The following is a 27,624-nucleotide window of genomic DNA, read 5'->3' as shown; positions in this document are numbered from 1 at the left end:
CTGGTTCTGTCTCAACTGTCAAGTTAGAAAGATAAAGTGGTACCGGAAAACAAGTCATTTTGTTTTCAAAATAAAAGCATATTTAGTCATTTCTAATGCCCCTTTGTTTTCAATACACAACCTTAAACATTATGTTACATTTTCATAAGGTGCATTTCTCATTCCTACATCAGAGAATCCCCTACATAATGGGCTCAGTGTTAAGCCTCAGTAATCAATATGGTTGCCACTGTTTTTTGATTTACTCAGACATGTTTCTAAGGTATAAGTTTTTGTTTTTGAAATGGGGAAAAATATGTGTTGGTTGACACAGCACACCATAACAAAGATCCCAGTCCCATGCAAAGTTTACAAATATGTGAAGTAGACACGAATTTCTATATCTGAGCCTAATGTAACACAGCTGTTAATTTAGATGACCAGTGATGCTGTGGATGGGTTTTGTTGCTATACTGTATTTAAAAAATAATAATTAAAAAATATATATTTTAAAGGCCATCTTTGAAAATATTACTCTGCATCCCATATGATTAATTGTCAATATGCATGCAACACACAGGGATGCACAACCAAAAAATATATACAATGTAACAATGTAAACAACTGTAATGCATTTTTTAAATGGATATATATATATTTAGTATATATATAGTTTTGACCGATTTGTTCCTGCATTTAAAACAATTTTGAAAATTACAGTTTACTTGTAATTCCTTTTAATTGGGAAGATGTTTTTCTGAGTTGCTGGTGATAATTTGGTATTTTGATAATACATAACATTATATATATATTATAAAATTATATATATATATATATATATATATATATATATATATATATACATTAAAATTATATTATTATATTATTATACATATATATATATTAATTATATATATATACATTTAATAATATAATAATATAATTTTGATAATATATATTATATTATATGTATTATCAAAATACGAAATCTTATAACCAGCAATAATTATATATATATTATCAAAATTATATTATATATATAAATATATATATATATATATATATATATATATATATATATATATAAATTGAATAATATAATAATATAATTTTGATAATATATATATATTATGAAAAATATATTATTATATTATATTATCAAAATTATATTATTATGTTATTATATTATTAATTATAAATATATATATAATAATATGATATATTCCCAAATAATTGTTTTGTTGCTGCTGTTTACATTCCTTATGATGCAAATTCAAAAATGCATTACAATAACAGCTTTTCTTTTCTTTTCTTTTATTTGTCATGTGTTTGCTGCTACAACTGGATTCCGTTGTGCAATAAATGACCTTTGGACCCTTGAATGTGACCCGTACGTGGCAGTATTTCCATGCAAACCAACATGAGTTATTTTCCAAAGGTTGTCACAGGAAGTACTGCTGCACAGAACAGCTCCTGACTTGACGCCGCCGGTCTCCGTCTGCAGTCGGTCTCACCGGAGGAACCGAAGCGCTGGATCCCAGTGTTTACAGCCCGGGTTTGTGTGACCCCTCCAGTCCTGCAGGTAGGAAACCACCCATCACCAACGCTACTTTGTGTCTCTTTTCCAGGCGAGCTGCTCCATGCACCTGGCCGCTGACCGCCCGTCGTCTGCAGACAGCAGCTGCTCTTTGAAGTCTCTTTTTCACTTTGCAACAAAAAGAAAGCAACACATCCGCACAGAGAAGCAGACTTCTCTCCAGTAACCCCAGACCCAGTGCTTACTTTGGGATAATTCAGCTTTTTTGCCTTAAGTGGAATGCGTCGAGATCATTTTAAGTGTTTTGTTTGTGTTTAATATCGTTTTAGTTGTATGATTTTATTTTGGTTTTGTTTTATTTGTTTTCTGTCCAGTCAATGGTTTAAATTTGGGAGCAGTTTGTTTGAGTGTATCATGAACCAATCAGTAACTGTTTATGAATTCTTTATGGACTGGAAGAGTCAAAAGCATTTCCATTCAGTGTTGTTTTTCCCATCCATCCATAAAGATGCACTTTATGGTTCCCTCTATAGATAAACGTCTTGTAAACAAGCTTTGTAAAAGTGTTTGATTTCAATTCAAACCAGATTTCTTTTTAGTTTAGGGGGTATGATTTAAATTTGTTTCATATTTATTCTCATTATTATCTACCCCAAGATCTTCCTTGTTGCCAGTGTTTTGGTACTTTTTTGTAAAAACAAACAAAAAAAAACGTTTAATGAAATCTTAAGTAAAGAGGTAAAAAAAATGAAACACCAAAGTGTGGTTTACATTTTGTACTACCTTGTCATTTGCAAGTGCCTTCATCATTTCAAGTGTTGATTGTAGAAAGAAATGTTATGTTAGAATTCGGCATTGATATAATATTGAAACTAGCTTTGTGTTTAATAATAATTTAAAAAAACGTGACAAAATAGTGTTTCTTCACTGGAAATTGCAATGTGGCAGGTGTGTTTTTAAGTTATTTCACTATAAAAAGTGACTTTTTTTTTGGTTATGAGTATGCCGAACCAACAAGTGTCTCCCTTATAGGTAAATGTGATATTTTAGGGGTTTATATTTAACTTGTATTTAACTCAGTGTTAAAATACCAGCTTTTATGGCTGGAGTCTGGTGCGGCAGTGGAGCATCGTTTTGCTGTCCCTTGGTTAGACCTGGGCTTGAACCCTTCAGGCTGGGAGTATTTATAGTCCCTCTAATTGTAGGGTTTATTGTGCAAGGCTACATTTTCTGCAGTTTTTAGTTTTCTTTCCCTCCCCCCATGGTTCTGCATGCTTTCCAACTCTACCCCTGCACAGTTTCAATGGAAATGATTAACTGCTGTTTTTAAATGGTGGAAAATGGTGAAGGTTGTTACAGTGCTGCACGATGGGGGGGAACTATGATTGTTTTCATTCATCATGACTGATCATTTTGGTTTCTTGTATTATAATTTAAAAAAAAATGGATTCACTAAAGGATGTACCTTTTTAATGTTCTTGCAACAAAAGTTAAAGGATCTCAATAAGACCAGAGCACAAAGAAGTAATGAGATGTTGTCTCCTCTTTCACATTTCACACTTATTATGGGATATGATGGAAATTACTAATTGAGCTTACAGTAGCCAAAGACATTGAGTAAGTTTTTGCCACCATTTGCTTAAAAATTGCACTCCCTTAACTCGGGCATTGCACTACTTTTTGTCTCACAACTCTTTTCTCTCAAAAATCAGTCGTAGCACTCCCTTGTCTCTCTTAACTCGGTCATTGCACTCCTTTTTCTCTCTTAACTCAGTTATGGATCACATTCTTCTCTCACAACTCTGTCATTGCACTCCTTTTTCTCTCTTAACTCAGACATTGCACTCCTTTTCTCTCTTAACTCAGACATTGCACTCCTTTTTCTCTCTTAACTCAGACATTGCACTCCTTTTTCTCTCTTAACTCAGACATTGCACTCCTTTTTCTCTCTTAACTCAGACATTGCACTCCTTTTTCTCTCTTAACTCAGACATTGCACTCCTTTTTCTCTCTTAACTCAGACATTGCACTCCTTTTTCTCTCTTAACTCAGACATTGCACTCCTTTTTCTCTCTTAACTCAGACATTGCACTCCTTTTTCTCTTAACTCAGACATTGCACTTAACTCAGACATTGCACTCCTTTTTCTCTCTTAACTCAGCCATTGCACTCCTTTTTCTCTCTTAACTCAGCCATTGCACTCCTTTTTCTCTCTTAACTTAGCCATTGCACTCCTTTTTCTCTAATATTTCAGTCATTGCTCTCCTTTTTCTCTCTTAACTCAGTCATTGCACCCCTTTTGTGGGCAAAACATGTCTTGCCTTTAGACATTGATATCATCACAGTGGCTGAATGGATTGTTTTACTATTCAAACTGCATTTGAAACATCCATCTCCCTTAGTTCTTTTGCAATTAGAACCGCGATGATGGCCCTCGCTAATCTTTTGCAATTCGACCCATAGAACCCTAAGAACATAGGGTTCTCCTCTGCAGTAGCTTACAGTTGTTGTTTACTTTGGACTGCTGTAGCAGGCTCACTCATGTTTTGTTTCCAGACTGCAGGGATGGGCCGTGATCTGGATGGCTGAACGGACGGGGACGAGGACCAACCACATGATAAGATGCTGGCTCGTAACCGCTTCCTCCTCCTGGTGGTGGTGGGCGGAGCCGCGCTGGCCATCATCAGTCTGAGCCTCCAGTTCTGTAAGTGCCCCGTTTGTGCTCGGCTCACACTTCTTTACATATTCAATCTCTTTCCCTGAAAGCCCTGGCCCGGTATTCAGATTTTTACTGTGAAACAAAGTGTTTTGAAAAGTTGCCCAGGTCTTCTGTCTGCATGCTTGTTTGTGTTCATGCATGCATATCCTTTCATTGCTTTCCCATCCAAGAGACCCCATTCATACCAAAACAAAGCACAATCCTCTCCAGGCCTCCTATAAATATAACCAGCACCAGCAGCGGGGCTCTGGATGCTCTGAATCCCTCGGGAAGATCAGATCTGCTCTGGAAAGCCTCGGTATATACATGACTGTGTCCACCCGCCATCAAGCCATTGTTCAGTGTCTCCTGTAGGTATTGTCTAGACAGTTTGATCCCAGCCAGCCGCACTGAATGCAAGGAAACCACCACTCAGTAAGTGGAGTGCGGGCTCTCCTGCAGTGGAAGTGATTTGCAAGCCGCACAGGGCGAGATTAGGAAAAACAGTGGTTGATGAAGCAGGTGGTGCATGAAGCACAAATGGAAATGTGTATATGTAAAATATGTAGGATTAAGCTACTTTGCACAAAAAAAAAAAAAAAAAAAAAAAACCACGGTGTGGTGGAAGTTTTTGTGGTGATTGTGAGCTTGTGCCTGGACAAGCATGTAGGATTAGACTCTCATGAATCATGCTCTCTCTCTCTCTCTCTCTCTCTCTCTCTCTCTCTCTCTCTCTCTCTCTCTCTCTCTCTCTCTCTCTCTCTCTCTCTCTCACACACAGGATTATGGTGGAATGCGACAGAGCCGGTATTTTTTCTGCATCTTTGCCAAAATTTCTCCTCTTCTGTTGCTATAAATGCCACGCAAGATCAGAGTTTTGTAGAAAGGATAGCAAGAGCTTACTCATACTTGTCTAGTGTTTGCACTTTTGCGACCTCAAATACACTCGTGCCTTCAAAGCCTCCCGCCTCCTCCGCTAGCTAAAATAACGTGTGCATGACCGCCTGAGAGGAGGTTGCTGTTTAAGTTATTATTAATGCCTTGCTATCAAACCCACTCATCTCCTCTCCTGAGTGTGCTCCCTTTGTAAAAACTCTCAGAGGAAACTGAGGAAAGAACTAGAAGTGTTTAGGTTTTGCATGCATATCTATCTTCCTGTTATTTTTCTTTTTTAAGTGAGTTTATTTTTTGACCCGTAGTACAGCTGGAGAAAAGCTGCTGTCATCATTTATTCATCGCATACACTGAAGAGAAGGATTTCAGCCATTATCCACGAGAAAGCGAATGGGATTTCTCCTCATGTTTAATAGATGATCAGCTTCTCTTTTTGTTCCGCGTTTCTTGTTTAATTTTTAAAAAAGATCATCGTCTTCCGCCTGAATTTCAGTCCGTAGTTTGTATCTCTGCAACGTCTTCATATATATATATATTATTTTTTTTTTTTTTTGTCGACCATTACCATAAGAGACAGAGTGGCGGATGACGATCGATGGTGGAGTAAATGCTTCTCTCTGGCTCCGGGCTACCTCAAATTAAAACATTAGGACGGCTGCAAACACGGCAGCAAAAAAGTGTGGGGTGCGATCGCTGCTCTGATTGACACACACGGGACTCCCATAGGTGACGACAGAGATCCCTGAGGCACTCCGGAGAGGGAGAAAAAGGGAACTATTTTGAGACGTTAGCAGCAGTGAGGGGAAAAGGTGAAGCAGAGCCTGATGGGAGTTAAGTGCTCCAGGAGTGCTGGTCGGTTCATGGTGAGAGGGGAATGTCATGGGAGGATATAAAAGGAAAGAGAGAAAGGTAGGTCGGCTCTGAGCAACGAGCATGGTTCAGCCACGGGGATGAAGGACAGGTGGGATAGAATCACAGCATGTTTGAGAGAGAGAATAGAGAGAAAAGTTTTCAAATGAAATGCCGTCCAGACAGCACCAACTTTCTGTAGCTTTTCCAAAACAATAATCCCTCAACGAGCATTGTTAAGTGTTAAGCAGGCAGAGCTCCAAAGCACTTTGCAAATTCCTTTCCCCGCATTCCTCCCATTCTTACTCTCTACAGTGTCTGCAGTGTCTGCAGCCTCTGTTTAATCAGACAGATTGGACCAGTGAGACGTGGCTTTCAGAGATAAGAGATGACGGCGCTGAAGGTTTCTGCACAAAAGGCCTATGTTCATTTTGCTCTTAGGTCAGTCTAATGGCAGTTAGACAGTTTTACAATAATAATGACTTATTTTAAGCCGAAGACGTTACCCTCAGGCTAACTCCGAACTATGAGCCGTGTTTCCATGGTAACACTCAGGGACACCTGCTTATCAGTGGCAGTTGTTTCTGTTTAGAAGATATCCGGAGCCCGGCTAACTAGCTAGCGATGTTCAAACTAGACTCAAGGATGAACTGATTAGATTTTGAAGGTCAGAAGTCATTGCGATCCCACAACGGACAGTTTCACACAAATGTCTAATTGGATAAAATGATGGAGTGAAGACATGTATACAGGATGTACAGCGACTTAGTCCCGCGTAAGATAGTTAAGAACTAGACAGTTTTGTGCATCACATGCTGTCACCAAATATGTATTTCCCCCCTATTGGTCCATGTGGACCTGATGACCCATTTTGACAGTCATCAAATTTCCAAATGGATAATTACCCGATTCCTTGTTTCTTTTTGATGAGTCATTATGAACTTACAATGAACCAGCCCAGACTGAAATATCTCATCAGCTAGAAGCCTCTATAAGGTTTTGCTAAGACATTCATGGCACCCTGCAATGGCAACAACGGGTGGCTGCTGCAATCCAATCACTGAGACACTGGTACTTGCTTATCCTGGATCCGCAATGGTGGAATGAGCTCCCCATTGACATCAGGACAGCTGAAATTCAACAAATGTAGATGAAAACTACATCTTGGCCCATGAGCTTATATGGGTCTTCCTCTTTTTGAAAGTGTAGCACTTGAAGCAGATCAGAATATTTGTTGAAGTCAATGTACTTCTTGCAATTTTTGGGTTGTATCCACATCGTTGAATGCCCTTACTTTACATAGGTTTACATATTGGGTTTATATATTGTTTACATATTGCGGTTCGGAGAGAAATATCTATTCAACTATTAGATGAACTGCCATGATATTGACTACAGATATTCAGTGTCCCTAGAGGACTTTGGAGATCTACTGACTTTTCCTTTAGCGCTACCATCGGGTCAGTTTTCACTTATCCTGTGAAACATTTTTTGCATCAATTCCCACAAAATTTGGTCCAGATATTCATGGTGCCCAGAAGATGTACCATGCTTACATTGGTTATTCATTGACTTGTCCTCTAGTGCCACCATGAGGTTGACTTTTTTTTTTAGCTCTTAATTGAAATGAATTGACAACTATTGGATGGATTGCTGTGGAATATTTGCGTCATACATTCATGATCATCTAGCGCCAACATCAGGGTCAACAATTGTATTTGTTTTATACTTTTGTTAATGATGAAATACATGCAAAACTAATAATGTTCCCATGAATGGATGACGTTGCTAACCACTGAGCCACTGAGCCACTTGAAATGAAATGCAGATATATCAGATCACACTCTGTGAGCAGAGGATACTCCGTATGAAAGGATTCGGATCAGCGCGGGGCCAACCAGGGGTCTTATCAGTTCATCCCTAGCTGTCGCTGTATAGCCAAGCATTAGTGCTTAATTAAATGTGCTGAGCTGAACGTTAATCTGTGATCTCAGATACGGTTCGTATCGCTGCGGATTCTTTATCAGGCTGCGTAGCTCTGCCTCCTCCAGTTGTAAATATTTGTTTATTAGTTCCTTGCGAAACAGGATATTAAGTGTGATTTGAAATGGTGATGTAAAAAATCATCATTTGAGAACTAAAAGGTTGATAATGGTGGACAGCTGCAGGTTGCTATGTCCATCCTCTCACACACACAGTACTTAGTCTGTGTCAATATTTGTTCCAGCTGCTCCACCAGGTTTTGGTTGCCACAGTGCTGCAAGCACAGAACAGTCGGGTAAGTGGGGACCCTCTTTAATTTCAGGCCCAACCGCATTCTCCGAGTACCTGCTCACGGTCTGATCACCGGGGTGCTTTAGCTGACACATATTTGTTTTCTGTGCATTCTTTGCAGCTGAGCAGCCTCTTTGCTTATGCCTTCAGGTAGAAGTCAAGCTGTGCAGGTGTTTGTGTGTGTAATAATGGGCTCCAGATCACAGAGGAGGAAGATTTAACAGTGTGCATGTACTATATTTAGCTTTGGATTTGTGAGTAAGGATGCACGCATGTGTTTGGTGTGTGTGTATAAGAGGAATTTTAAACCATCCAAAGTTAAGAGAGATTGAACATTCATAAATGTCAAACTTGAGTTGTCTAAAAGTTGTTTAAAAGGACCTCTCAAGCAGCTTCCTATTGTGTCCGTGAGCTCTAAATATTAGGTGGATGGAAAGTTGGAAGCACATTTCAAGGTGTGTGTGTGTGTGTGTGTGGTGTGTGGTGTGTGTGTGTGTGTGTGTGTGTGTGTGTGTGTGTGTGTGTGTGTGTGTGTGTGTGTGTGTGTGTGTGTGTGTGTGTGTGTGTGTGTGTGTGTGTGTGTGTGTGTGTGTGTGTGTGTGCTACAGTGAGCTCTCTGCACCATTGCCCTGTATGCACTTGGTTGTGTCGGCCAGCAGGTTACAAAAGCCCCATTGTGTAGGTGACTGTGGCTGAGCTGGCCTCCAGAAAGTTTGGCTAGTTCAGGCAGGCGTATGTGTGTGTGTGTGTGTGCATGCATGTGTGTGTGGGTAGATTCATGGGTAGATTCAAGTGGGAGGTGGCAGTGTATGAGGCACAGAGTGTAAGAGGGGGGACAGGTTGTGGTATGAATGAGCTCCAGTGTTGCGTGGCCAGGACCGAGCAGTCGTCAAAATGGTCTCCACTGTCGCCGCACACCTTCTCATCTTCCTCGTCAGCGGTGAGTTCATGAAAGAAAAATCTTTTCACAGAACAATCGACATTTCTTTTAACGGAGACTTTAGATTTGTCAGACTTTCATCCTGTCTCTGCTCTGACTTGATTATGAGGTTTATTCTCCTCAATTGCTTGAATTATTCTTGGATGTTTTATGAAAAGCCGTTGGTGAGATCCCTTTATTCAGTATTAACTACTTCTCTTACAAGATAGTTAGAATAAAAAGCGTGTTTAGTACCTTTGTGTAGCCTCAAAAGCTTGTGTTCAGAAGCAGAGATATGATAATGTCTCGCTGTTGAAGAGAGATGAGTGAGATATGTAAAAGTCTGCATCCTGTAGATCAATGGTGCGTGGCTCAGACAGCTGCTTTACAGTCTACACTGAACATTGTGACTCATATCTATATATTTAGTTATTTTTATGTTTGTTAGTTTGGTACATTTTGCAGAAAATTCATTTTGTTGAGGTTTGGTATAATATTTCCTGGTGCTCCATTTTGGTTGATCAAGTGATGCAATCACAGTTTTGGGGCTGCCACAGAATATTATTTTCAGCATTGAATTATTGGTTAATCGTGTTGTGTATATATAGAAGTTAAGAAATTACTAAAATATAGCCGTCACATTGGCCAAAAAGCACAAGGTGACATATTCAAATTGTTTCAAACCCAAAGATAGAAAATTTGCTAAAATTGAAGAAAGAAAGAAGAGCTGGAACAACCAAAAGTTTAGAATTTTTGCTTGAAAAGGCATTGTTGATTGACTAATTTATTTCTTGTCCTATCATCGTGAAACGTCATCTCTGGATTATTTGCTTCTATTTATTATTTTGTTTATAAAATGTCAGAAAACTCAAAGCTGGTAACATTTTCCCAGAGGCCAAGGTGATGTCTTCAGATTGCTTGTTTTGTCAGACCAAAAGTGGGGATAGCTTTTGAGTCAGCCTCATACCTTCAGGGTTTTTGTCAAACTTTTGTTGGGTACAATCTCCAAAAACGTAACCATGGGAGTTTATTTATAGAGCAAACATGAGTGGATTGATATTTTCATGAAATGTTTTGTCTGCAACTCTCTGAACTTTATCAGCTCAGCTCGAGAGAAGAGGAAATGGAAACTATGACTGTGGGTGAATGCTAGAAAGAGAGAAAAGGTGTGTTACTATTTACCTACACTTGTGTAGATGATTCAAATCTGAGTGTTGTCCTAGCAACGATAAACCATTAGCTCTTTGTGCTTGATGATGGGGCAGGCAAGGGCCTGCCAAAGGGCCGTATGGGTTCAACTTCTTTTCCTTCAGAGTTGGATCTTTGTGAATGGGCCTTCCAGTTCCCACAACATCTATGCTCCTGTTGGACCATTTTTTCCTGGGGGTCACAGGTCATTGGTGTCCAGGCAACCTACTGGAAGCAGTGAGGGGTTTTTAGGGGTACGGAGCTGTTGACATGGAGATGAGCTACAGTTGAACTGGTTTTCCTCATTTTAGGCACTCTGTCACTGCTTTGTCAGTTCGCCTTTCTACTTTTCTTGTTCCTGTTATTGAAATATAACCCGTAAATCTCTTAAATCTGTACATTTAGCAGGTTTTAGATCCATTGCATTTAAAGTTAGCAGCATGGCTCAATGATTGTGATGTTGGTCTGTCAGTCGGTTCAACACCTTGTTCTAAACTGAAATATTTACCATGAAATTTAGATAATTAAATCTCTGACTTTTCCTTTAACGCCATCAATGAGTTGACATTTTTGTCTTTTAGTCAAATAACCGTCATATGGATTGCTATGACATTTGGCATGGTCTCCAGAAGAAGTGTTCACTCATTCAAATATCTCAACATCTATGGAATGGATTGATGGTTTTTTCAGGCATTCATTTCCCCCAGACAATGTACCATCATTACTTTAGTGATCACTTAACTAAGCATCTGGTGTCAACCTGAAGTGAACTGTTGGGTTGGTAGCTATACAATTTGGGACAGGTATTCCTGTTCTGCGGAACCAGAGGCAGAAGAGGAAGTGATTGGGTCGAAGGTACCACAGACCAACAAGCCAATCATCAATATTATATTTTTCTAATTTTGAGAGCACCAAATGCGGAGAATGTTTGATGCGCATGCTAACCTGATGCGCCAGATGGTTTGAGAAACCAGAACCATCTGAGAAGTCGTCATTGGAAACTGTTTGGAAAAAGGGCAGGCACTTTAAAAAAATACTCGGTAGGTTATTGGATCAACCATCTGTCCATCAACCTCTTTCTGAAGCCAGTTGGGAGAAGATTGAAAACATCTGTTCCAAAAGTTCTTTGCTCTTCTGTCAATGAAGAAATACTCTCTATTTCTGATGCAACTGATGCTACTGCAGCATCTACGCCAGCCTCTACAGGAGCCGCCATTGTTGGGTAGAACAAACAGTTGTAGCATTGTGGTTTGGATATCCCCTCTTCACTTACTTTATATTCTCTCACCTAACTTTGATTCTCGTTTTTCAACAGTGAACTTGATCCCCATAACTCCCATACTGGAGGAGCGACCCTTCCAGGTGGCAGATGGAGGTGTCATGGTGGCTCTGGGGAAGAGCAGGAAGCGAGTGTTCCCGGTTCCTCACACCGAGGAGCCAAATCCCATATCCGAGGCCTACAGCTACTGCAACACACCCAACCGCACCGAGCAGGCCTGGGAGGGTGAGACCTGCACACTGACAAATAATATCGTTTTAATCCTCGTAAAGATTGCAAATTTTAGGATGACTGTCATATATGATTTGTGTTTCTGAAAGTCGTAAATTTTATATTATTCTAGGCAACAAACTTACTTTATTCTTTCCAATTTGGTGTCACGGCATCACTGTTTCAGAGACACAAAGTTAGATCAGTTCTCCCTCTGCTAGAATCACCCAATTTGGTGGACAGCATATAAATACTTAATATAGTAATAATGTCAGATTTAATGTGTCAGGACTCGGGGGATGTGTTAATTGTGCGAAAGTAATTTCCACTAGATTGCATCATCCATAATGCTGCAGTGCTCCCTGTCTGCAGCACATCATCCTTGTTTCTTTTTCCCCTCATTGAAAAGTCAGCACAGCCTCGAGGCGATCATACAAATATCCTTCACCGCCTAAGACAAGTTGTACCAGCCAACGATAATTTAATCTTGCTGTCTTCATCTCAGATGGCAGATTTGTCTCCGAAGAAGAAAAAATCCATTATGCCTTTCAGATTTAGATTAGAAGTTATTGGAAATCAATAAGAAACAAGTTTCTTGTTCAGGTGGTGTTATTTTCCCTGAGACATAATCATTATAAATTGTCCTGGTTTGTCTTATCTTCTTAAATTACTGTTAATTCTGCAGTCCATTCTGTTAAACTCACAGACAAATAACTTATTTGTTTCTTGTGCTGCTGCTGTGGATTTGTTTGATTTGTTATATTAACATTTGCTTTTGTAAGACGTGATTTGCTCTAACTCTCCTACCTTTGGTTGAGCTCCTGAGTTGAGCACCTTTACCTAAATTTGAATGATTCGGTTTTATAGTTGCGAGTAGAATATGGCCTTTGTCATATTTCAAAACCCACTTTTGATTTTTATGGCCACTTTGGGGTCGCAGAAACAAGCTTTAGAGTAGTGTTTCTGTTCATCTGCTGAAGTCTAAGTCCAATATTCACTTGACTTTTTAGCTCTGCTTTGGTCTCCACCATCTCCTGAGAAAAAGATTTGGCTCTTAAGCAGCTAAATACTCTGCCATGTTACTGGGTAGTCGCTAACATTTTCTGTCTGTGTTTTGAGGCTAGGAAGGTAAGGTACAGTAGGTTTATGAGAGCTTCACCACTCAAAATATCTGCCTGAATCTTAAAAAAAGAAACTGTAAAGTCACGGGTCATAAAACCAAAAAAAAAGCTGAAGGAAATTCAAAAAGCTCTGTAAAACTGAAAATACGTTCATCACTTTGAGCAGCACCTTTCACGTTACACTCAAGTAATTTCAGCCATTGGTGATATCGCATTATTGATAAAAGCAGCTTTAATTTTTAAACTTTATATGCATGAAACAGTGATTTCTACCTTTCTCTGAAATTAATTTATCAATTACATCTCTTAAGGTTGTACTTGCACCCTTTCTTGTCTTTCTCATACACTCTTACTTTGTATAAATTCATAAGAAAAGTTAAACCGTTTTTAGAAAAACTATTAATATTGTTCTTGACACTACTTATAACTTTGAAAAAATGAAGAAAGCTGATGAGAGTCTCCTCCGACAGGTCACAGTCCTGCCGACTACAAGCTGCTGTCTGTCCAGGTGATGATTCGCCATGGCGACCGCTACCCACTCTACTACATCCCCAAGACCAAACGACCCGCCATCGACTGCACCTTGTCCTCCAACAGGTACACACGCGTTACCTACAGAAATTATAATAGAAGTACAACATGATGCATCCCTACGATATAGTCAAATTCTGGAAATGTTGATGGGAATCTTTTTTGTCAGACTTTTTGGCCATCTCAACCCTGAACTGGGTTGTTTTGAGAGTGTTAGAAATGTTAGTATAAGGACATTATTCTAAAACCAAATAAAAAGAGGAATTTGCAAAAGGGACAAAACAGAAGCAATGAAGCAAACGTCCTCTTCACTCTCCACTAGGTGTTTGGTTACAGATATGTAACCAAACACCCACCTGGCATAGAGAAACATAAAAAACAAGTTCATCAATTCCTATTAAGTATAATGCAACCCAAATTTAATCACCCTGCAAAACAATAGACCATTGTGAAGGTTATAGTTCACATTTTCAGTGTTAAATCAACTCTGGTCCTTTTTTTACCGTATTTTAATTAATTTTTTCAGTTTATTTCACAGGGCCACGTTAGCCCCGAAGCTCGTTTGAATCTGTAGTCCATGAGGTCCGCAGGGTATGAGATGATAAACGACATCCTTGAAAATCGAATAAAAATATGTGCAACAAACAGCAAGTATAAGGCTGAACAAGCAAGACAATCACCAAACTTTGGATATTGTTACATTTAATTGCATTATATATCAAGGTGTTCATGGTGTAAGTAAATGAATAAAAGAAGAAAACACGAAGCTTAATGAGGAGCATTCTTCCACTTTTCATTTGTTTCTGGAGTGTGAAGTTAAAGGCTTTTGTTCCCACGGTTTAAATTAATCCAGGTCAGAGTAAAGGGCACAAAGTACCAAAGGGATTTAAGATGGCCTCCTGAGCCGAGCCCCGGCTACCTCTTTGTGATGCCTAACAAGTGGGAGAGAGTGAGAAACCAATTACTACAACGGCTTCTCATGTCCTCCCACCAAAAACTGCAGGCTTATTAATAAGCAGCTGTCAGAAAGTGAGCTGAATGTGTGAAACAGAAGGTAGTTCTAGATTATTTCTCTGTGGTGTTTTTTTTTTTAAGGTTTACAGGAAATGGTAATCTGTTTTTTAACATTGTAAATATGAGGATCTGTGCAGGCATTCAGCTCAAGAATTTAACAATACAATCTGGTTTCCTGGTGTTATTGCATGTGTCAGCGGTAACGGGCGGGGGTTCGGTTTGCTACATCTGTCCTGCCTCGCTTTTGGTGCAGATGAATACACTCGCATAAATGTAAACACGGTTACACCAGTGTGTGTGTGTGTGTGTGTGTGTGTGTGTGGTGTGTGTGTGTGTGTGTGTGTGTGTGTGTGTGTGTGTGTGTGTGTAAGGTCTGCTGAAGCCGAGCTGTTGTTGACGGCCTTATCTCGCTTGATTGGAGCAACACGCTCGCTGAGCAGCTGAAGGCAGAACCGCCCTCCCTCATTCCGGAAAACGAGAGTGGAAAATACACACAAGCTCGTATTAATATCGCTGTCGTCTATAATTCATCATGCCCCGTTCTCTCAGCTGTATCCTTTTCCTCCCTTTCTCTCCTTTTGCTGTTTGGCAGTCTGGCTCCGCTGCTCTTTCAAGAGAGGGCAAGATGAGCGCTCCAGATAGGAAGTTATTAAAATCCTCTGTTCTCGAGCTTCAAAAGAAGTCTGAAATCAGCACTTTAACAGCCACTTTCTGTGTGAGCTTTTTCATTAACTGAAATGTATGCAAACGCCTCATGTGGATACCCACGTGTTATGATAACAAACCGCTATTTTTGAATCCAGAATATTTTTAGTTTGGTCAGATGGGGGTTTTTTTTTGATGCGTGCACACACATCCTCTTTTTTTTTTGTGCGGCTGTGTACCTGAGTTCAGATTCAGCCAATGACTTCATTTCGCACAAAGCTTTTCACTGCAGCCACATCAGCTTTGCACATCTGGACGGAGCTGTAAGCTTTAGAGCTGGCACGGGGACACTTAGACTGATGCAGTCGGATGCAGATGATCTGCTGTGTGCATCAAATTATTAGATATCGTCAAATACCATTGATCTTTGAACTCGAGCCAAAAGTAGGCCATCCAGCACACAAGCCTCTTATGATGGAGGTTGGTGTCCATACAGAAATGAACAGAAATTGAAATGAACATCATGCTGTATGAAGAAGACTTGAAACTAGAGATTGAGACCATAAACTCATGTTTACAATGTTTACTGAGGGAATAAATCAAGAGAGAAGTAGAGTCATTTTCTCATAGACTTCTATACAACCAGAGGAGTCGTGATGGATTGGCTAGCAGAACACTGACACTAGCTTACTAGCTAGCTAGCACCTATGCTACAGACTTAGCCTAGCCACTTAGCATGCTATGAATCAACGAAACAAGTCAACGAATCAAACTTGCAACCGGCAGACCAGAGCAGACACTGGGCACTCAATGTTATTGATTTATGCGGCATTTAACGTACTATTTGGTTATTGAAGAATCTGATTAACGATTCCATATGGCTCTAATAAAATACACAATATTTTTCACGTCAATATTTAATCTTAATACAACATATTCTGCTCAATTCTGACTTTTTTTTTCTGAGTGTTTTCTTACTTTTACACTAGTTTAAATCTCAGTTTAAACGTCAGGGAAATTAGTCGTTAGGAACTTCCTCCCTGCTCTGTAGCCAACGGTTGTATACTCTGTGTGAAGTAGGGTGGTGCTGCAAAAGGATTTTTTTTTTCTCCCACCCTCAGCAAAGTGCAACATTTTCTGCAATTATTCTGAGGTTTTTGTGGTCAACTTTTGGCTTTTCCATGCAGGTTTTTTTCTTTTTTTTTTTAACGTGCATACTGAGAATGCACATAAAACCTTGTGTGGAAACAAACCGTGAGCAATCATGACCAGATGCTGAGCTTAGCATTTAGCTCGAAGCACCGTTCTGCTCAAATCCAGCCTCACAGAGCCGGTAGCATGGCTGTGGACACGCGTCTTTGAAACCAAGTCAAGTTTCTAAGTAGAATAAACACACATAAAGTCCAGTCTAAGTGTGTGTGTTTGGATCATTTGTGTGAATCTGTTTGTTTTGCAGGGAGACCGAATATTAAAAGCGTATTAAATATTACAGCGTGTTCCCGTAATAATGTAGGTTAGCTCTGTTTTTATTTAGACCAGGCTGTAATTACAGGGATCTGAACTAGCATATATGCCCAGGGCTGGCTCCTTAGAGAGAGCCCCTGTGTGTGTGTGTGTGTGTGTGTGTGTGTGTGTGTGTGTGTGTGTGTGTGTGTGTGTGTGTGTGTGTGTGTGTGTGTGTGTGTGTGTGTCCTGGCACCAGCTTGCCGACCCACTGTCTCCGTCTGCGGTTAACTGAGCTCTCTTTTCAGCATTGAACATCTCTCTCTGTCTCTCTCTCTTTGTCTCTCTCTCTCTCTCTCTCCTCTTCATTTCCCACCAATACAGTCAAGGTTTTTTGTCTTTCTGCATCCCATTTACTTTAATTTCTTCTTTGCTCTCTCTCTCTGAATTTACACCACATCATCTCATTTCCTTGTTTGTTTCTCCCCCCCTCATCTACACTACCTCATTTTTTTTTCTTCCTTCATCTCTTCCTCCCTCTGCAGTAATCTCTCCCCCTGCCTCAGTCGTATCCAGTGATAATAATCCCCGCTTAATATAATTGGGCCCTGTAATCTCGTAATAGACAGGCTGGCTGGCTCTTTGTCCGACACCAGTTGTTCCCATCCGCCGACGTCTAGTCTCCCACTGTAGCCAATTAAATCTGGATTGGCCCAAACTCCCCTGAGCAGACTGATCTGCTGATGACGGAGCAGAACGTGGAGAGCCGTTGGGCACCATGTATATCTTTCTCTCTCGTGTGTGGTGCATATTACTGCGTGAGTGAATATCAAAGTGCAGAGGGAGGCAAGTTGGTGACAGAAACAGAAGCGGAAAATGTAGGCGACTGATTTCAATAGGTGTCTGAAACCAGAGTGGTGCTTTGAAGCTTTTTTAATTTGACACAAAAAAAACAAAACGGGAAATTGTCTTTGTAGCCGTTGGCTGTAGACGCCAGATGATGTTTACTGTGTTCAGCTACTACAATCACAAGCCTGATTTAAGGGTAATGACAGAAGGTCGTTTTCTTTTTTTTTTACGCCTTGTTCCAGTAACCAGTCCATGATCACTATGGAAACTGTGTGTGTGTGTGTGTGTGTGTGTGCGTGTGCGTGCGTCTTTAATCTGAGCGAGCTGTGCTGCAGCTCCCACAGATTTGTTATATTAAACTGTAATCCTCAATCATCTCTAATCTATCAGATCACCAACTGCTCCTCTGGCTGCCCTCACCCAGTGTGTGTCGGCGTGTGTGTATTTATGTGTGTCCCAAGCCAACCAATTCTTTCATCTATTCTTTATTTTTTTTTATTATCTCCATCTAACCATATTCCCTCCCACACATATTGAACTGTGCTGTCGTCTGGCGGTGTTGTGTTAGAGAGACACCTGCTGGTGGAAGTGGGAAGTGGATGAGAAAATGTTTTCTTGATTAATGGAGTAATTGTTACATTTATTTTAAATGTTTTGGTGTGACAAAACAAGCAATTCGGAAAAAGAAATCCAGTTAACATAGATATTAAATTGAGAAAAATAGAACCGGCAGTGCAGATGAAATGGATCAATGAAAAACAGCAAACTTTAATCGTATTTAGTCCCTCTTAACATTGAAAGGGAAGCAAAAACACATTTGTTGCTTCAAAGCGTCTTTAGTTTTTTTCTTTCATTTCTAAATCATGATGGTATTATTTCCTATTTGCGCCTCATTCCATCCTGCATGTTCCTCAAAATATTGTGTTGTCAAGATGCTTTAAATCCACAGAGACGATGAGACAACTGCTCTAACTGTTCGTCAGAAGGCCAAAAGTAAAAGCTGTGGTTTTAACAGGAAGCTGTTTAGTGTCTGTGTGGAACCATGTGAATGTGTTCTCAGTAGTGGAGACACCAAATAGTCGACTTTTCGATCTTAGGAGCCTGATTCTACTGACAACTTCACACTCAAACCATCGCAATGGGGGGAAAAAGCGGTTATGAAACACAGGATCATTCCATCTGGGCTTTATGGGGGTGCTGAATGTCCAATTTTACATAAAATGAATCTGTTTCATACAATAAATCGGGATATATTACCTATTTTATTATAAATATAATATTGATAATACTCTAAATAATAATGTGAAAACTTGTGCTTTTAATAAATGTATGTAAATAAAACAAAGTTGACTAAGTTGCCCTATTCAAAGTAGTGGGACCATCGGAGGCTACTGTTTTCAAAGAACATATTTAGTAATCCGAGTACTTTCATAAGAACATAGCGCTATCTGAGCACTAAATATACTTCGACATCATGAGGGATTTCTAAAAACAGATGTTTGTGGCTTTCCTGTCTCTCTTTCTGTTTCCATTTACAACCAAGAGAAGCAACCAGGCTCTGGTTACTCTAGTTTAGTTTTAATTCTTTTGACAGCGTCATGACCCCACACACACACACACACACACACACACACACACACACACACACACACACACACACACACACACACACACACACTCACGAAAAACAGTGCTTTCCACTATTCCGAAACAACAGCTAAGCAATAGTCTCTCTGTATCTCTGCCTGTAAGTTTTTGTTTTTTTAACTTTCATTATTTCTCTAGAGGAAAATGAAGCTTAAATAGAGGGTGATCAGTGTGGAAAAATACAATTTACAATCAGTCGACAATATAGGAAAGCCTGAATCAATCACATTTATCTGAAAAAGTCACAACACCCCTAATCTTCTGTAAAATATGATGAAAGGTTTTCAATGTAAATGTTTTGCCTGTGCAGGTTGCATTATTTTGCATAACTGTACGGGTTAAAGTGTGTTTTTCTGCTTTTACCACGGCGATAAACAGTATAACTATTATAACTTGTTAAAGTGACGTCATGCTTTTCTGCCTTGTAGTAGATCTTAGTTATATCACACTGCCGTGAATAGCCTTCTAGACATGTGTATAGATACGTTACCTGAAAATGATGCATCAGGATCAGGTCTGTATCTTCACCATTTGTCATCCCCCCCCCTACAGGAAGCCCTCTCACCCGCTGCTGAACTCCTTCATCCGTCACATGGGCCAGGGGGGCCGAGGCCACTGGGAGTCACCCCTGGGCTCCGTCCCCCGTCTGCCCAACCACAGTGCCTGTGAGATGGGAGAGCTCACGCAGACAGGTAAAAAAAAGTTTCTACTTTTATTTTAAACAGGCCCTATTATGCTTTTTTCCGGGTGCATATTTTTATCTCCAGTTACAGTTATAACATGTTTACATGCGTGAATGCTCATAATCCTCCTTGTTTTTCTCATCCTGGCTGTCTTGCAGCACCTCTTCTCACCTTCACCTTCTCACCTTCTTCTCGCTTGCTCCTCCCTCCAGAGAGCAAAGTCTGTTCTGATTGGTCAGCTAGTCCGCTCTGTTGTGATTGGTCAACGTTTCACATTTCAAAAAACTTATCCTCCAGAGCTTCATCTCCGTCTCTCTCTTTTGTTGTTTGAGGGACAAACTAGCCAGAAGGAGTTTTACGTCACTTCCGTAACATTGTGACCTCATAAAGTAACATTGTGACCTCATAAAGTTACAGAAGTGAAGGAGAGAATTCAATGGAGCCGTTTCAGGAGCTCAGGAGCTTCTGAGGGGAGGGTAACTCTTTTTAGGGGCGGACTTCAGGTTTTACACTCTACGGACCTTTTACATGTAAACATGTAAAAATATATATAACACACTAAAGGAGAGAGAAAAAGTGGAAAAGCATAATAGGGCCATTTTAACATCAAACATAGCTGAACATCCTTTTACAACCAGCTTCAAATGTTGCTTTAGATTTTTTGGATATCTTTCCAACAAGTGCACCATTGATGAGTTCGACAAATTAATCTACGAGTAAATGTATTATTTAATGCATTTGAGACTTCAGTCCCTCTTTACACTCTTTGTTAATCAATCATTTCTTTCGTTGCCATTCTTTTCCAGGTGTGGTGCAGCACCTGCGCAACGGCCAGCTCCTCCACCAAGCCTACAAGCGCCACAACTTCCTCCCCTCCGACTGGTCGCCCCGTCAGGTGTGGGTGGAGACCACGGGCAAGAGCCGCACCCTCCAGAGCGGTCTGGCCTTCCTCTACGGCTTCCTCCCGGACTTCGACTGGACCAAGGTGACGGCGCGGCACCAGTGGAGCACGCTGTTCTGCGGCTCCGCCTGCGACTGCCCCGCCAGGAACCGGCACCTGGAGGAGGAGCAGCGGCGCCAGTATCGGCTCAGGGTGAGCGACACAGAGCTGGAGAGGACGTACACCGACATGGCGCGGACTTTGGGTCTGCTCACCCGCCAGCTCCGGGCCGCGAACCCCATAGACTCCCTGCTGTGCCACCTGTGCCACGGCATCTCTTTCCCGTGCGTCCCAACGGGGGACGGCGCCATGGGGTGTCTCACCATGGCACAGTTCGCCGTGATCCGTCGACAGCAGCTGGACGACGAGGTGGATCGGAGAAGAGCGGGGCTGTACCGCAAATACGCCGTCCTCGCCATGTACCCCTACCTCAACCGCACCGCCGCCAAGATGGAGCGCGTCGCCAGGGACAACGAGGCTGGCCGGCAGCCGCGCCGTGCAGGCGGCGAGGAGGTCTTCAGCCTCTCCTCGGCCCACGACGTCACCATGGCCCCGTTGCTAAGCGCCCTTGGACTTGAAGAGGCGCGCTTCCCACGTTTCGCGGCGAGAGTGGTCTTTGAACTGTGGAAGAGTCCCCCGGTAATGCAGGGACAACAGAAGAAGAGGTCTGGCAAAGGCGAGAAGGCGAAGGCGAAGGACGGCGAGCTGTTCATCAGGGTGCTGTACAACGGCGAGGACGTGACGTTTCACACCAGCTTCTGCCGCTCACATGACCGCCACGCCAGCCAGCCCCTCTGCCCTCTGAAGAACTTCCTGTCTTTTGTCAGGAGAGACATGTTCGCCGCTGTCAACGCCACTTCCTACCAGGAGGCCTGCTACCGGCGCCCTGGTTGACAGACGGACTCAGAGTAAGGATGCAGAGCTACCAGATGTTTCTACAGTTGTTTTCCACTTTTGAAGATGGTGCACTTTTAAAGCCGCTCATAGTGTCCACGTCGTTTTTTTTAAATGTAGTTTGTTACATTCCTGAGCACAATGAGTGGCGCACACACACACGCAGTACTGTACATGACGTCTCTGTAAAATCACTTTCTAACATTTCTACAAATGTGTTTTTTTTGTAATACTTTGTGTTTTTTCTGAAGAGTATAACGAAAAGAGACGAGTAATTCAAGGGAAGTCGTACGGCACTTAGCCACTTTATTACATTTTACATTCCATAATACTGTGGAGTTGGAAGATTCCAGTAATTCCTAGAAGGCTTGCAGGAAAAAGGGAATATTGAAGCTGGAAATAGAATGCTGGATTTATCATTCCTGGGAAATATTTTGTGTTTTTATAGATCTTTTCGATGAAAATTACACTTTGGGCTAGTTTTGTCCACATTATTCAAATATGACTCAATTGTCACTTTTTATTTCTTTATGTTTTAATCTTCGTTATAGTAGGCTGACTGTTTAATGACGAGTGTTATTCAAACTTTGACACATCAGTGTGGGACTTTTTTCTTCTTTGCTTTAGTAAAACTGACTTTTAAAGTGACAAACGACAGGAGTTTTCTTTCTTTACGTTAATTTACAGAACATCTGTATTTATAACAGTTGCTGATAGAACTGATCACGTTCCACTTTTTTTATTTTGTTGTAGGAGTTTAATAAAGGTTTATTCTGAGCTGACTTTTTTTTCTATCCGTAGCTGAGAATTGGTTTCCTGGTGGTATAAAGCATGACCTGAAAATCCATATATATGCATATATGTGAATGTATGAATGACTGAACAGTTTTCCTTTAACTTCTCTTATATTAATCCACCACTAGATGGCGTCTCAGCTCCACAAACCTCATTTAAACCCATCTGCTTTCATCAGTTATCCACTTTGTCAACGGTGCTGCAGGGGATCAGCACACAGTCGATAAATTCACATGAATGTATAAACCTTGAGTGCCTGCTCCACCACCACCACCAGACAAACCATGTGTCATCATCATTAGGAACATAATACAACGCTGACAAGATATCAATTGTACAGCTCATTTTCAAAAGTGCCTGCTTTTTTTTTTATTTAAATCCTCCGAATCAGGAGAGTATTGACTGGAAAAATGCAATAACAACAGTGAGTCGGGTAAATTACATTTGCAGTATATGGATGCTATATTTGTCCTGGCAGTAGACAGCTATTTTGTTAGTGAGTAAATGGGTCCACAATTGATGCTTTCATTACAAATTTCATCAGCTGGGGCAAGAGTTTCCATTTTGTTACGCAGGCGAGACAGATGTTTTCAAGGAAGCTGTGAGATTTATTGATTGAAATGTATGGAAATCTACATTATAAACTCCTTAAATTCATACAAAAAGTGTGATTAGATTTCACAGGACACTAAAAATTTCGTCAAAGCATGAAAGCATTTGAACTCAAAAAGACCAACTGCATGACCACTTCTGTTGCTGAGTCACACCCTAAACTTCAGCTCACATCTCAATCCCAAAGTTGAGGCAAAGAGCATAAATCAAATGCAAATTTATTCCCAAACTTTCCCCGGTCACATCCAGACCTTCTCCAGGAGCCTTTTTCCCGCTTAATGCCATGACGTCAGGGCTGTTAATGATGGAAGCTAACCCTTCCGTCTCTTGTCCTTCCTCCCCACTCTCCCACCAAAACGCCTCTCGCCGCAGGCCCCCCCAACACCCCTCTGCCACCCACGCCTCTGATGTCATCCCGCCACACCGAGGTGGAGCAGCAATTTCCTCCCACCGCAACCCGCTCAATCTTTGATGTTGTTACGCCGCCTCCAGCTTCTGGCTCATACATTGCTGTCAGTGTGTGTGTGTGTGTGTGTGTGTGTGTGTGTGTGTGAGTGAGTGTGAGAGAGAAGGGTAAAGACAGATCAAGGTGAATGTGTGTGTGTGTGCTTTCACTGTTTGTCTAACAATGTCCACTTGGACCAGTCTGGGAACAAAATCCTGCGTGTAGATTTCCAAACACACCCAGGTTAAACAGCTTCAATATCAACACTTTGTGTGAGTGTGTGCGTGTGTGTGTGTGTGTGTGAGAGAGAGAGAGATTTGTAGAGATGATGGGAAGAGAGATGATTGACAGCTCAGACAGTAGTGGAGAAGCGTTGTGGTCAAACGCTGAGAAGAAACAAAGATGGACGACAGGGAGAGGTTGCGGTTATGGTTTATGATTTGACATTAACCTCCTGGAATCAGCCCCTGGACTCTCCTCTCTCTCTCTCTTTCTCTGTCTCTCTCTCCAAAACCACAGTTTTCGCCACCAGTCGGAGGAGTTAAAGACAAGAGATTAGATTTCATGTTGTGAAGAGGAAGAACAGCAGCAGCTACCAGACTGTGGCGATAAAGAAGTCAAGCGTTAACCGGAGGGAGCAGCTCGGAGTTCAAGCTAATGCCACCGCTAAAACGAGTCCAGCTTCCCACGGTGGTGTTCTCCGAGCTCCATTCCACTATGATTCATAAGAAATGAGCCGGTTCAAGTATGTGTAAGAGTGACATGTAACTGGCTTCACTCTCACAGATATTATATTCCCATACACAAGACAGACGGTTAGACAACACTTCATCCAGCACTAGCAACATTGGGATCCCTTACATGAATGTCATTGAAGTGAGACTGTTTGGGATCTTGTAATATTATACTTTTCTGTTTCCCACACCACCTGCATGAAGTCTTTCTAAAGAAATACTTCCACACTTTGGGGAAATGCACTTTCTTGCAGAGATTTAGATGAGTAGATTGACACCACTCTCATATATGTACGGTTAAAAAGAAGCTAGAGCCAGGAGCTGCGTAGCTTAGCTTAGCTTAGCTTAGCACAGAGAGTTGAAACAGCTAGTCCAGTGGTAACAAAGACCACTCTCCAGCTCCTCTTTTAACATGCTATAGGTTTTTGCATTAGCCAAGAAATATTCCAGGACACAACAACCTTTAAAACCACAAGTTTGTCACTTTTACGCTTCAGTTTTTGTACAGATTAAACAAACAAGTTATAAATGATGTTGATACATAATTTGGCTGTAGGCTAACTTTAAGGATTAGAGATGCTTGTAGGTGGATTTGTTACTTTTTGACAGAGTCAGGCTAACATTTCCAGTGTTTAAGCTTAAGCTTCATAGTTAGTCAACTTGGATTCACTCCAAACTCCTCAAATACAGACAGTTGGTCATTTCCCCCTTTGGTATCTAACACTGACGCACAGAGGCAACCTTGAGCGTCAGTATGCGACACACCAAGCTTTCAACAAACCCAATCGTGTGATAATTACACAGTCAGAGCAGATGACGTATTATAAAGAGTGAGATATTCCACACAGGGAGAGTTGGCGTGGTGATGGATGGGTCAAACAAATACAGGACGTTAGTCCAGGAGCCCTCTGTTTTGGTTTTCCATGTTAAACTAAAAGTAAACCTTGACATTTTGTGGGTTGCAATTCACTTGTTTGTCAGTTGCTAGTCATGCACGTCACCTGAGCTCTTTACCTTAACCTAACTAAATGGTTTATTTGCCTAAACCTAACTTCCTGCGAAGACAGAAGTTTATTTTGAAATGACACTATGGCTGTAACGAACAGGAACACACAATCATAAATTTAAGCTAAGGCCACTGACCAAGCGTTGGTATTTGAGGAGTTAGGATGGAAAATGTGTTGATTTAGCCATGAGAATGGTCTTGATTTTATCACCTCCTGATAAGAAAATGATCGTATTTCACGATATGTCTAAAAAACTATTAATTTAAAGCTTCATATAAACTACAATAAGAAAAATCTACAGTATTTGACTAAGATTGGAAGCTAGTCAAACACCCAAAACCTGCCAAACCAGAAAAAAAAAGTGATATTCTTAGCCCGTGAGGCATTTTTGGAAGATGAGGTGACAGAGGAGACGTGTGAGAGAGAAAGAGACCAAAAGAGTGTGGGTGTGAAGTTTAAGGTCAGCTAATTGGTGTGTGTGTGTGTGTGTGTGTGTGTGTGTGTGTGTGTGTGTGTGTGTGTGTGTGTGTGTGTGTGTGTGTGTGTGTGTGTGTGTGTGTGTGTGTGTGTGTGTGTGTGTGTGTGTGTGTCCTGTCTTTCAGTGTCTAGACTCCGCCACTCCACCAGAGTTTTTCTCAGACATTAGGCTCTATTAAGACCTTTACTTAAGCAAACAGCCCTGGACACCGTGCATGTGTCTCCCTGTGAGTGTGCGTACAGCCCGGGCCGGTTTGATCCTCCTTGCGGATGCACTTTACCTGTGATTTATTGAGATGGGAGCGAGTTCTCGTTAGCTAAAATAATCAGGATTTATGAGTCTCCCTCTGCTGTAAGTGACGGGCCAGAGGCTTCGCGCCACACAGACGCACACAGCCGGGCTAATTGAGTTTGCTTATTACTGTCTCGTTTCTCTATCAAGGCCTCGTTCAGCCGCTCGTCCATCACGACTCGCACACACACACACACACACACACACACACACACACACACACACACACACACACACACACACACACACACACACACACACACACACACACACATGCACTCAATGAAAAAGCAGTTTGTGCATTAACTTCTTGCTGCACACAGTCTGCACTTTTCCTGTCTGGCTGCCATTTTATCTTTAAGTGTGTGTTGTTTCCATATAGATGCCATAGACTGTGTATAAGAACTGGACGTAATGAACATGACGTCACCTGCTGGTTTGTAGACTGCTTTTTTGAAGCCTCGAGGTCAGCGTTTTTGGACGTCGCCATCTAGGCATTTTTGCAACCAGCGAACAGAAGTTACCATACTTGGATGGTGGAGAACTGACATACACATGGTAGGGTAGCAACCTGTCAATCAGTGTGTGGCCCCGCCCTAAAGCATACCCTGCTTTATGGTCTGTTTGACTCTAAATGGAGCATCATTTACTAAATGAACATCATGCTGTATTGAAGAAGACTTGAAACTAGAGATTGAGACCATAAACTCATGTTTACAATGTTTACTGAGGGAATAAATCAAGAGAGAAGTAGAGTCATTTTCTCATAGACTTCTATACAACCAGAGGAGTCGCCCCCTGATGGACAGGAGAGAGAATGCAGGTTTAAGACACCTGATACATGCAAAAAAACAGATGTCCACCCTGACGTCTCTTGTCTGTCTTCCATGATATTTGTGTATTTATTATCCCCACTCACGTGTCTTCGTCTTTCTATCTTTAGATGTTGCACACACTGAATGTCTGAGTGTCTCCAGCAGGGATTGGGAATGTGTGTACGTGTGTGTGTGTGTGTGTGCGTATATATGTGGCAACAACCCTTGAATGCAAATGGCTAAAGACCACTCCCAATATGATCCTAGAGGGAAAATGAGAGCGACGGACAGACCGAACGCAGTGATAGAGATGCATAAAAATGTACAGAAAGTCGACGACGGGTAGAGAGATGGAGTGAAGGAGGAGGAGGAAGAAGGGGTGGGGGGGAAGCGTTCGGTAAGTGGGTCAGGCCTGTCTGCCATCCCAGGCACAGACACACAGCGCTCATCCCCCAGAGAGAGACCCAGACTGTACAACATGCTGCTGAGAGGAGAGACGAGAGAGGAAAACGTGATGAAGGAGAAGGCTGCAGACGGATCGCAGGAGAGGGGAAGGAAGCAAGGAAGGAAAGAAAGAAAGAAAGAAGGACAGATGTGTTTGGCTCTGATCTGAAAAAGGGCCAGTTCAGTCAAATCACAAAAAAACACATGTTCTCGCTGACATCTAGTGGTGTGTAGTCATGGTGATAGTTTGGGGTTTATCTGTCTAGAACACAGTGTGCCGGTTCTTTGGAGCTGCTGCTTTCTGCTAAGAAAAACCCACAATACATGTGGTGTTTTTAATGTATTCTTTTTGTAATGATTTGACAAATGAGACTCCTCAAGGTTCAGATATGATTCAAGGATTCATTTC

The 27,624-nt window shown here is 41.4% G+C and overlaps 1 protein-coding gene across 2 annotated transcripts; it reads left to right on the top strand.

Annotated features, from left to right (window-relative positions):
• The first annotated feature begins 1,430 nt into the window (after window positions 1-1,430).
• pxylp1 (2-phosphoxylose phosphatase 1) lies at window positions 1,431-22,366 on the top strand. Of its 2 annotated transcripts, XM_054600025.1 has the most exons (6): window positions 1,431-1,561; window positions 4,073-4,220; window positions 11,654-11,842; window positions 13,419-13,545; window positions 19,630-19,769; window positions 20,567-22,366. In XM_054600025.1, the coding sequence occupies exons 2-6, from the start codon at window positions 4,139-4,141 to the stop codon at window positions 21,592-21,594; spliced, it is 1,566 nt and encodes a 521-aa protein (XP_054456000.1). In that variant the 5' UTR covers window positions 1,431-1,561; window positions 4,073-4,138; the 3' UTR covers window positions 21,595-22,366. The 2 variants fall into 2 exon arrangements, with proteins under 2 accessions (XP_054456000.1, XP_054456009.1); XM_054600034.1 differs by lacking the exons at window positions 1,431-1,561; window positions 4,073-4,220 and adding an exon at window positions 9,035-9,171.
• Window positions 22,367-27,624: the final 5,258 nt, after the last annotated feature.

Source organism: Anoplopoma fimbria, chromosome 1 (assembly GCF_027596085.1).
Source record: "Anoplopoma fimbria isolate UVic2021 breed Golden Eagle Sablefish chromosome 1, Afim_UVic_2022, whole genome shotgun sequence".
Classification (NCBI taxonomy): domain Eukaryota; kingdom Metazoa; phylum Chordata; class Actinopteri; order Perciformes; family Anoplopomatidae; genus Anoplopoma; species Anoplopoma fimbria.
This window is presented reverse-complemented; position numbering and strand designations above follow the sequence as displayed.